Here is a 12,801-nt window from a genome sequence, read left to right as displayed (position 1 = left end):
GCCTTTGAAAGCAAAGATTAGTGAATATTTAAGGAACATTCGATCTGTTTTGTGTAAGTAAGAAAACACGAGGACTTCTGTGAACAGTCAGTATACATAACAATTATAATTACATTCAAACAGAATTTGATGCATGCTAATTGGATTTGATTAATATCGATGTCTGTATTAACAGTCTTATGATGGACGCTTTCAGTTTCATATAATCAATAGCAAATGCCCTGTTTTCGTGACAAGTTGGATTAAGAATATTAAGATGCAAATAGACTTATTAGTTTTCTATAACGTTATATTAACAATCTTAAAAGATCAAGTTTTAAAATATTAATAATATTTTAAAACTTTTTAAATCCATCTCTTAAATTTTATCTCAATTTTATTTCATAAATGATATCAAATTGTGAATTATAAACGATGCGGAAAAAATAAAGAAATTCTTTCTGCAATGTTTAGAAAATTTAATGAAATAAACTCATTTATGAGAAATAACACCGTCGAAATGAATTTGAAAATTAATTAGGAGTTAAAAGAATCTGATTTATTTTTTGTTGGCAATTAAGAAATTTAATAATAAAGTATCTCCTTCATAAAAGTCTTTATTACTTACTGCATATAAACACTAAATTAGTTAATTATTTTAGCATGAAAATTACGATATTCTCTGGAGTATATCAAATATCTTTTCAATTTTATGTTTATCGGGTGTTCCAATTGTGAAATAAGATTTTAATATTATTTAAATAATTAATATTTAATATAAGCTCAATTTTTAAAGCATTTTTAAAAATTTTAGTAAGTTCTTTTAAAAAAAAATTAATTTATAAAATTTAATTTTCCGTTCAAAGATATGGAGATAGAAGATTGATTTCTCGTAATAATCTAAGCATTTTAAAATTTAATTAAAAATTATTTTATTATTTGTAATATAAAATATAATTGGATAATTTTAAACGATTTTTAGTATAATTTTAATATCGTATGTACACACAAACACGGGTATCATACACATGAATATGATTTACTTACGTAAAACTATATTTCTAACGTGTTCTACGGCTTAAAATTTTATTTGTATTTACAAAATTATCGATTTAATAAAGGAAATAAAAAGATATGAACTCTTTTTCCATTTTCTTGAAAGGATGTTTTGAAAAGATCACAACTTTCTGATAAGATGATGATAATTTAAAACAAACTTATCTCTAGTTTGTTAAGTAATATATTTCTATGCAGGAATATCAAGAGCTAATTTTATTTATTTATTTATTTTTTTAATTAAAATAAACAAATGTATACTTTGAAATGACTTACAAGCTTATTTGCCTTAAGAGAAATTTATCCTGTTATACTTTGTATCAATATAATACTTTTCTCCATTTCGTGATACAACAAAAAATCTTATCTTGTACTGGAATCCTGGAATTTGACGTTATGCAGAGAAAAGATATTTATCTTGTCTACTTGTACTTGCGAATATTGAAATTATTTGAATTGCATTTATTATAATCCTATATAAACGATAAATACTCTGCAGTGCAAATAAGCATTAATTTTTTTTCAAAATAGACAAATGTGCTTCAAATAACTACTTTTTCTTCTAGTATTTACTTTGGCTTTATTGGCATTTCGATACGAAAATAAGTAATATCAAATAAAATCGCAAAAGAAAATTCTACCTGAAGAATTACGTTACATAAATATTCGTTACTTCATGGATTTTCTAAAATATTTCAAGAAGGAAAATCATCTTCTTATATTGTCTAGTTCATTATTTATCTCTTATAAAATTGTTAACACATTTATACTGATATTTTTACACATATAATCCATAAAAGAAATTATAAGTATCAGGTAAATTGTTTCCCGAGTAGTTAATAAATTTATAATAATATTATTATAAAGAATTAGCCTATATGAAATACTATTCAGATAACTTGAATATAGTATATATATGTATTGGTATGTGTACGTGTATACTTTATTAACATATTTCATATAAATATAGTAACTTGATAAATGAAACAATTTCTTCATAATGTAGAAATAAAAATTCATATTAAAAATGCATTCAATACTTTAAAAGTATTTAAAATTCAGATATAAAGAGCCTTAATGGTTCACACTGTATATATATCAAAAGAAAAAAAATTAAGAAAAGTTTAATTTTTAAAAAATAACTTTGTTTAAAATCTTAACTTACTCGGATCGAAAAATACGATTGCCTTTAAACAAGCAAATTCCGAATTATCAATCTCTATCTCCCTGAAAACATTGACTAATTCATCCATGACTCTGCATCCGATCCTGTTAACCACCGGATCAGCTGCATCCCTGGTGATGATCAAGTGATTTCCAAATAAAAGTACGTCTTTCATGTTCATAGATCTCCGAGCCAATCCCAGTACCAAATTCTCTCCCGAATGAGATCGCATCAAAGCTGTCTAAAGCAAACGTATTTAAAATCATTATGAAATTCTTCCATAGAAGTCTATTTGATTTTAAATAAAAACACACCTGATCTTCAATGCATAATTCTATAAATGGTCGGAGTTGTTTGGCCCAATTTACTAAACAATACAGCTGATCGTTTATAGAATTGCATATATCGACAGCTGTAGCCATAGCTTCCGTTAGGCCATTTCCTGTAGTATATTCTGGCTGCTAAAACACAAAAGTAAAGGAAAATTTTAATAATAATTTGCTAAATTTTATTTATCAAAGTTAATTGATTCCTATTAATTGATTGGAAAAAAAATTCGGTCTTTATATTCTTATTTTATTTATTAAAAATTTCTATAATAATTTTTTATTAAGTTTAAATTTAAATTTTTATTTAACAATTAAAAAATTATTATTCTGAATAAGCTAACACAGTTTTTACTGTAATTACTTAAGAAATTCTTATACATTCTTAATATATTTAAATACAGTATAGATGAATTTAAAATAATGNTCTTAATTTAAATTCTTTCCTTTTAATGAAGTACTGTACAAGTCTTCCACATTTTAATAATTATGTTAGAGTTGTTAGGCCAATTACTCTGCTCTAAATTATTATTCATAAGTTAACACGGTAAAATATTACTAAAATTAACGACTGTCTGAAGTATTAAACTGAATTTTATGTTGGACTGTACCAAATTCTGCACTTATTAAGTATGACATAGCTCGTTTCGTATTTTAAAGCGCACGCTGGTACTAGTTATTAAATATACATTATAACATTTAACATCTACAGGAATTATTTCGAATAACTTTCTCATTTAAACTATACTGTAAACTATATATTTATGCTCGAAATGCGTGGTCCAACGTTATACAGATAAACATGTGACCGTGATTACATAGGATAGACAGCCAGTCCGAATTATCTACATTCCAATTAATGGATGTATATTCGTATAATAATTAGTAAATATATATATATATATATTTACTAATTATTATACGAATATACATCCATTAATTGGAATGTAGATAATTCGGACTGGCTGTCTATCCTATGTAATCACGGTCACATGTTTATCTGTATAACGTTGGACCACGCATTTCGAGCATAAATATATAGTTTACAGTATAGTTTAAATGAGAAAGTTATTCGAAATAATTCCTGTAGATGTTAAATGTTATAATGTATATTTAATAACTAGTACCAGCGTGCGCTTTAAAATACGAAACGAGCTATGTCATACTTAATAAGTGCAGAATTTGGTACAGTCCAACATAAAATTCAGTTTAATACTTCAGACAGTCGTTAATTTTAGTAATATTTTACCGTGTTAACTTATGAATAATAATTTAGAGCAGAGTAATTGGCCTAACAACTCTAACATAATTATTAAAATGTGGAAGACTTGTACAGTACTTCATTAAAAGGAAATAATTTAAATTAAGAAACAGGTCAGGTAAAGAAATCTGGATTGTTTCTAAATTCCACATTTTCTATTGTTCACGAATAATTAATAATATGAATACGAATGCAACAAGTTTTTAAATCTGTATTTGAATTTATACTCTATCTTATAACTGAAACCTGATCTGCTGTTTAGCGATAACGTTAATTTCACACAACACAATGAGTTTACATCAGTATATTGCGCCACTGGCTCATCAGAATGCTTGACAACGCTTGATGACCCGGAAGGTTTGTATCGTTTCGACAATCCATATCCTGAATTTAAATGATGTCATTTTACCAAATACGAATGGATCATTTTAAGCGCATCGTGTTCTAATCATTGACACATCGGTAATATCGTCACTTCTATTGTCATAGCGCGAGTTAGCTACACAGTTTTTACGTCAGACCTGGTGTTTTCCTATATTTTAGTTTGAAAGTACAGTAGTTATATTTATATAGATCTTGGCTATGAAATAAAAACATTAATTAATGGTTAAAAGTATTAATGTCCTGATTTATTTTAAAAATTAATTAACTTACAATTGCAAATGATTTATGCAAAAATGTCGTAAAAGTTTACGATTTAAGATTAAACAATTAATTTTACATACCATATTTTCGGCGGCGATTAACGCTGAAATAGTCAATCCTGTATTTTGAGCATCTTCATAGGAAGGTCTCCTATTACTTATTCTATCTCTTTCATTTTGGACGGCTGTCGATAAATATTTACATCATTATTATTTTTTTTAATAATATGTTAATAAAATTAAAATACATCGTAAAAAATTCATTTATTGACTTTTTTTTATCTTAGTAAAATTTTGATTTCATTTATCTTAAAAGCTATTATTTTAACCATAAATCAAAATCAGTATTTTCATTTCTTTTATAATATATTATATAATATTGAATAATGAAGTGAAAAACCAGTAAACTATATATCAAATTAAACATTTAATTATTTAAAAAAGTAGTAAAATTTGCACAAAAGTGAATTTACCTTCTTTCTTCATACCAACTTTACAGCACTTTTTAAACCGACAATAGCGGCATTGGTTCCTTTTATCTTTATCTATCACACAATTTTTGCCATAACGACAGCTATACTTCTGACATTTGCGAACACTTCTCCGAAAGAAACCTTTGCACCCATCGCAGCTATTGGCACCATAATGCTTTCCTGTAGCTTTATCTCCACAAATGGCACATCGCTGAGAAATCTTCGAATCCAAATCAGACTTTGTTCCTTCTATTTAAAATAAAATGTTTTTAAATTATGGCAGCCTGTATAGAATAAATACCAAATAAACAATATATATTAAAAATTATTTCAATATTCTTCACAGCCATACCAAAGAGGAAAACGATTTTATGCCCATTCTTATGTTGCCATATAAGGATTCAACTCTGCATTCATTTTTACAAGATTTTGTGAACTTTTTTAGGGAAATATTCCTTAAAATAATTTTTAAAAATAGAATATATATTTATTATAGCGTGTATACAATATACTCATACACGTATTAAGAAACACGTTGTATCCACTTCAGCTAAGATGTTGAAGTTAATATTTCTTGAACTTTGTAATTTGACTCAACTTCAACATTTAATCACAGTGCAACGAAGCAAAAATGATATCATCCGTTTATACGTACGTTTTTTTTATTTTATTTTATCTTTAAAAGAAAAAAATCGAATGATTTTTAATCATGGCGACTGAAACTGATAACTGTCTGATTGTACTTGGCATGTGTCACCACGTGAAGTAGACTATGTATCACGTGTAAAGCAAAATATATGGGAATTTTTTAACCAAATATTAAATATTAGTCACGGTATTATATTTTGAATAAAAATTCATTTTTAATAAATAATAATAAAGATAAACAGAATCACTAATAGACATGTCTCGATATGTTATACGTCAATTATTTATCCTCCTTGGATTAGAATATTCCCAGTTTATAATTAAATTATGTATTATTTAATTGAATTACAGTATACGTAATTTTTATTGAAAACAGATAAATGTATTAAAATATATTTTTTTAACTTATTGAAATTTTAATTAAAAAAATAATAAAAAAATTAAAAAATAATTTTATTACAAAATAAGATAAAATATTCTCTCTTTNTCAGAGCTAAGCTAATTTTGAAAGTTTATCGTGTGGCTCCCTCTAGTGATATAATATATAAGAATTTATTTATTTAAATTATTTTAAAGTTAATAATATAAATTTTTAATTTATATGTTAAAATATTAAAGCAAAATTCTAAACAATTTTTTAAAAATATTTACTTAATATTATTGACGTTTTTTCTACCAATTTTCATGTTATTGTATTATATAAAACAAGAATTTTCATTAAAATAATACAACAACAAATTTTTAAAAAAGTGTTTTTTTCTGATACAAACTGTAACATTAAATATTAAAATATTTCTATTCTAAATTATAATATCAATATTTGTTATGATTAAATTCGATTTTACGTCTTAATTTTTTTTTTTTTAAATAAAGACTAAAATCTGATATTATTCGTGATCATTTTTATAAAGTTTAATAATAAATGGGTGTTTTCTATATGAAAATATTTATGAAGTGAACTGAAATTCAGGTTTTTATTATTCATTTGAAATTGTCTATATTTAGAAATTTAAAAAAACAAATTGAAAATAGACTAATTTTCAACCCTTTTCTTTACCTTTTCATTTATATTATTTTCGGATAAATTCTTAAAATTTTACTCTAATATCATACACACACGATTTTTAAGATTTAATATGACTTATAAGAATTACCACTATCAAAATGGGTTCATTGACTTATAAGGAAAATGATAAACTCTTTCAAGGTTAATGAACTCTTAAACACAAACTTATTCTAAAAGGCAATCTTGTCCAAGAACCGAATTGTTTTATTTACATTCATTATAAACTCGGTAATCACATCACAATTTCGACTGCATGGATACAGAACAAAAAACTTATTATCAAAAATAAATAAAAATTGATAAATCTGGCTGCAGTTTTCAATCGAATCTAGATGCAATATGTAAATTAAAAATAAAATAAATAACGAATAATTTTAAAATTTTATTTATTGCATTTTCTCAAATAATCTAAGAGCCATTTTTAATTAAATAAAGACCAAAATTAAAATGAAAACTATATTAAACGTTTGTTATTTTAGTCATTCATTGTTATGTTTTTCACGAAGTGTCAAGGGATGAGATCGGAGGAGGAATGAAGTTTTCAGGTTTTACGGTAGTTGTATTTTGAGCAGGTCCTAGAGAGAATTATGAAGAATTTAGTCCAGATCGGTCAAACGGTTTAGAAGTACAGGTATATACAGAACAGGCAGTCTACTTAAATAAATCAATTCTTCATATACTTTTTTTAGACTTTAGTTACAAATAAATTATTCGAAGGTAACTTTGTTTAATGTACTTCACCTGATAGAACTGGACCCAAACTATACCGAATTATTGCTTAGATAATCAAAAATTAAATTATTAAGTCATTATGCAATTATTTATCAGGCGTTTTAATAACAATATAGGCCAAGTGCTAACCTATTTTATCAAATGCTTTGTACAGTAATTTTATCTTAAATCTCAGTAATATTGTATAATTTATTTACAATTTATTCTAATCAATATTTCGTAATACAGTAAAATTTATTCAATTGTATTGAATAGCAGATTTATATCGAAAGTTGTGCTATAGATAAATTTTAAAGAACTGTCTAAATTCTATGAAATTAAGCTGTTTAAATTAATAAAAGTTTGTATCGTTTAATTAAATTTTTATTGTATTCACTCAATTTTATAAAGATTAATAATTAACTTCTCTCAAGAAGAAGCTAATATTCAAGAGTTTAGAGAGGATCTGGAATATGAAAAAGGCAATTTTATGATTTAAATAATTAAAAAATATATATAATAATAATATTTTATGTAGTATTGTACTGTACAGATGTACAGTACAGTACATAAAATTATATATTGGAAGAAATATGCCATTTTGGATAGAAGAAATTTATTCTCACAATTGATAATTGAACTTTCTAAACGTAAATTAAAATTTCGTTGATTATTAAAACAGATTATTAAACTTTATTCTCTTATTGAAGACTATAGATAATTTTATTGTATTACGAAATACCGATTTTTAAAATAAATAGTAAATATCAGATTTCAAAGGCATAATGCCTAGCAACCATTTAATTTGCATGAGCCTTCTTTTCTAACTATGGTATTACAGTCGAAACTCGATTATCCGAAAAATATAATACATATCACAGAATATAAACACAGAGACTAAATTCTCTACGCGACTGGAAATTACTACGTCGTCCTTCGATTGTAGCGCCGCGAAACTAGGTCACATACGTAACACTAATTTACTCAAAACCTAATTTCTTTGCAAATACAGTAATTGCATTACTGTATGTAGAGTTCACGAAACTTTAAATACACAGTACTTGATGTACCCATAACACACAAAACAGCGAGTTTTTAGATTATTCGAAATTTCGTTTATACTAAAGACCCCTGACCCCATCAAGTTCGGAAAATCGAGTTTCCACATATTGTTTGACAGATCGGCCAGATCTCACTATCTTTTTTACGTTTATACTCACTTAAATACAAAGTTAGCTCATTAAATAGTTTAATAGTCAAATAGTAAATAATTTGACTAGCAATTTTTTCCTGCTATCTACAGCGCTATATTTTCTCTTAATAGTACTTTTCGGAATTAATTTTTACTAAAAAGCTTCCTTTGCTTACTTTAGGAAGCATTTCTTTTACATTTCGAGTTAGAATTATTTTCAAGCGATAAGAACTATGTGAAAAATAACTAAATTCCGTAACAATATCTATTTTTAAATCTAAAATCAGATTAAACAATTGGAAATAAAGCAACAATGCCGGATGAAACAAATAATTTATTTTTTAAAAAATAATAATAACAATTAACTGTTAGAAGTAAGCACAATTTAATTTATTATAGCTTATTGGTATTTGTTTATTTCTTTTTTAAAAAATCAACGTTACATATCTAATATTCTAGGAAATCAATGTTAGTATAATAAAGATAACAAGGAAAATATTAATAATTTAAATATTTCAATCGTCAAATGTAGACGATTTCGTAATTATGTAATTTATTCGCATGATAATTTTGAAGTTAAGAAGAAAAAAAGAAAGAAAAGAAATCCAATTATGCAAGACAGTTTCTTAGAAATATGACGAAAATATTCAATTTTTATACAGAAGTCAATATTTATACTTGAGTCTAAATAAATTTCCTCTTTTATTCTAAATATTTATTTTCAAAAGTTCGTTTGTTCCTCTTACAGTTGGATACAATCTGAATAAATGTAATCAAGCAGCGAGTATTTGGCCCTTTTATTCGGAGGAATATGGTGGGTTGACTGATTCATCGATTTCTTTTTAATTCGATAAGTACGATCTTCTCCTAAATAAAGGTGCTTTGTGTGATATATATTTCATATCTTAATGTAACACATAAATGAGAAATTCTTCAATCTCTCATTTCTCTATTATTTCTATATTTTCTTATAGACTTAAATATGGCTTCGATAAATTAACCAAGAAAAATTTTTGGAATTAATATCAGTTTTGATTCAAGCTGAGAAAGATTCACAAAAAAAACAAATTAAAATATACATTTTTTAAATTTTATTTTCTTGAATTTTTTCCTTTTATCTCTTTTATTTAGTTATCAAAAGAATATTTTAATCGAAATCCTTTAATTTACAAGTCATTTTCAATGCATTATCTCGAAGACTACAAATAAAAGAAAAACATTAGCATTTATTGCAATGTTTGTTTAGATTCATATGACAATAACAAAAGAGTAATTGAATTAAAGCCGTAAAATTAATGTTAATATAAGTATAATCTTTATTAATATCCTTTTAAGCAGTTATTAACGTTTACTGATAACTCTATTATTGTTTGCCTGCGATAATTTGATACTGAATGATATCTTCATTAAACAGTTCCTGCTTGGTTTGGTTTTAATTACAATTCTCAGGTACTCAAACAAGTTAAACAACTTTCTATTAACGAGGAATTACTTTTCAAACGAACTACATATCATTGTAATGATTTGGTAACATAGAATTATTTGTCACGTTCCAGTGATGATTATCTACTTTGGAATGAGTCAATCCATGTTATACGATAATCAAACGATGACCATCCATTCAACATGAATGATTGCCTTTATCGGTTTTTTAAACAAGAATTATTACTGGGAAAGTGCTTGTTGAGATAGAAATTGCAGTAATAAATCAGCAGGAACTAACTGTACACAGTACAACTAGATTAAAATAAGTAAATTACAGAAAAATACATTATACGGGATGCTCACAAATTATGTAGACAGAGCTAGAGGTGAGGTATAAGAAGTAATAGTAAGCAATTTTGATCTTATAGTTTGCGTTAATTTGAGATACAGGGAATCAAAGTTAACCGAATGTAGGTTGCTTTCGCAGGTCCGGTGTTCTGCTGGAAAGACAAACTTTTAACGACTCTAAGTTCCTACTTTTTCTCCTTTTGAATATTAAATGGTATCGCCCTAATAATTTTCGTTAAGCTATACAAACGTGACAATTTATTTTCATTAAAAACATGAAGATTGCTAGCACTTCATTAATTATGGAACAATGCAGCTTGGCTGAACTTATTGATGTACAGTACCTTTCTATTACGATAGTTCTAATGAGAGAGTAGAGAAGCACAGCGAATTTATCAACGATTTTCTAACCGAATGTGTCTTCCTCATTCAGTCTTTACCTCAATTTATCGACGATTGGGAGAAAATGAATCGATCATAGACAACAGAGTAACCCTCGGACAGTTTGCCCACAACTTGAGAAAGTGTTGCAACGATTTGAAAATCATTCTCTATTAGCACAAGGAAAACAATTTTTAAAATTCATATCAACTCGTTGGTTTCTTCAACAAAGCAAAAAACATCCATAATTTTCTTCTAAAACGCCGACGTTTAACAACAGTCTTTCCCTCGAGAGGAAGCATACAATGCAAAGCTGCCACGCTTAGTCGTAAATATCAACCATGTTTTACATTCAACGTATGAAGTGGCATTCTGGCTGATTTTTCTGCTTGGATCCAACCTGTCCCCTCTTCGGCTGCATGCAACTACTTACGCTATTTTTCTTAAGCATGCGCTATCAGGATTGCTTGAAAATGTTTCTTTTAGATTTGAAAAGAACGTGGTTTCAGAAAAATGGTGCTCCGGCTTATTTTGCACAATTGGCACCTGAGCAGCATAAGTACTGTACATGTTCGGATCGATGGATAGAAAGAGGTGGATCTGTAAATTGGCTAAATAGGCTCTAGAATTGTCGAATTAGCAGGATGATTCAAGAAAAATCTCAAATTTTTGAACATGTACAAGAAACGATTTACAACAACAGCAACAAAGATTTCTGTTAAATCATTGTTTGCTGTGTCAAAATGTAAATGGCTCTAACTTTAAACAGTACTTTCAAGCAACTGTAATGTATTAATGTTTTTCTTTGTGATTTCTCTAACTCGAGATTTATTTAATACTGATAAAATTGAGTTTTCGTACCGCGTGTCTTCGTTTATTTCAGTTTTATACAACACCTTAACTCTTGTTGAGTTTGTATTTTTTTGTAATTATTCTATTACCTATCATATTAGGTCGAAAACGTTAATGTTTCTTTAAATAAACGTTTTTCTCAGCATCAGGTGTTGGATGATTTATTATTTAAGGAGCTGAGTAAGATATTTGGTTATTCTATTACATTTATTTATTTTTTTATGATTGCATTAACATTACTAAGAGATGGCTTTCCAACAGAAGACAGGTGCTGCGAAAGCAACCTATTTTTGGTAACCTTTGATTCCCTATATCTCGTAAATTAACGCAAATACACCCTCCGTTTACTGACCAAAAAATATTAATATTTATAATATTAATATAATATTATATTTTATATATAATATTATAATAATATTATTNATACGGATTATTCCCAAAAAATTAAATGTAATTTGGAAATTTTGAGTCAAATTAGTCTGGAATCGATTAATTTTATGGAAGAAAACCTTTCAAACAGTCATAGTCCGTAAACTGCACACGTGACGGGCTGTGATTGGCTCACGTATTTAAGGATTCCTATGACGCGAAATTCTTATAATGCGGAACGTATCTACCGCGTTATAGGGGGTCGACTGTATTTTAATATGATTTTATGTGCTTTAAATGCTTTTCTAGTGATATTACGACTTCAATATTTGTGGCGGACAGACGTAAAGTCGAATAAAATGACTTAAACTTGATTTTCATTTTTCCATATACTTTTTTGACAAATGATGTATAATCGGGAACGACGTAACTTGAAATGACGTAAGTCGAAGTATACCTGTAAATTTAATAGTTATTGTTATGTAGAACATGTTTATTGTCTATTACAGTTTTACATTTAAGTTTTATTTGTTGTACTGTGCTATTATTGCATGCAACTGACTGCTTAGACTTAAATGATTTTTTAATACATTAGTTTTAGCTTTCATAAGTATGAATGTTTGTAAGTCAGGGACTGACCATATTAATCTTTTTTATTTTGTTTATTGATTTTATTTTCAGTAAAGGTTTTAAAATGATAGATTTTTATATATTTATGATTTTTTTCAAATTAATTTTAATTTTTTAGACCCTTCAGCAGTTGATGTAAGTACTGTTCATACACCACCATCAAATCTTTTAGTAACATTCCTAGAATTTTCCTCCATAGTTATGCAGAATGTAAAAGGTAAATAAAAAATATATTAATTATATTTTTATTATCTAATTTATTTTTTAAATCAATT

General features: G+C 26.6%; 1 protein-coding gene and 1 long non-coding RNA gene across 2 annotated transcripts in view; one reads left to right on the top strand and one right to left on the bottom strand.

The window, feature by feature from the left end:
* The window catches only part of LOC111614315 (hepatocyte nuclear factor 4-gamma-like), a 41,886-nt gene that overhangs the window by 5,114 nt on the left and 23,971 nt on the right, over positions 1 to 12,801 (bottom strand). The window contains exons 2-5 of the mRNA XM_023355685.1: positions 4,905 to 5,153; positions 4,513 to 4,616; positions 2,515 to 2,661; positions 2,201 to 2,441 (exon numbers count right to left, since the gene is read on the bottom strand). Coding sequence (XP_023211453.1) covers positions 2,201 to 2,441; positions 2,515 to 2,661; positions 4,513 to 4,616; positions 4,905 to 5,153 — 741 coding nt within the window. The remainder of the gene's footprint in view (positions 1 to 2,200; positions 2,442 to 2,514; positions 2,662 to 4,512; positions 4,617 to 4,904; positions 5,154 to 12,801) is intronic.
* On the top strand, positions 8,926 to 9,596 carry LOC111614324. Its single transcript, XR_002754910.1, has 3 exons — positions 8,926 to 9,185; positions 9,270 to 9,398; positions 9,496 to 9,596. It is a non-coding gene; the product is annotated as an uncharacterized LOC111614324 (long non-coding RNA).

Source organism: Centruroides sculpturatus, unplaced genomic scaffold (genome assembly GCF_000671375.1).
Source record: "Centruroides sculpturatus isolate CEXI.00-Female unplaced genomic scaffold, Cexi_2.0 scaffold139, whole genome shotgun sequence".
Classification (NCBI taxonomy): Eukaryota; Metazoa; Arthropoda; class Arachnida; order Scorpiones; family Buthidae; genus Centruroides; species Centruroides sculpturatus.
The sequence above is the reverse complement of the archived record's forward strand: the minus strand, read 5'-3'. Positions and strand labels throughout refer to the sequence as shown.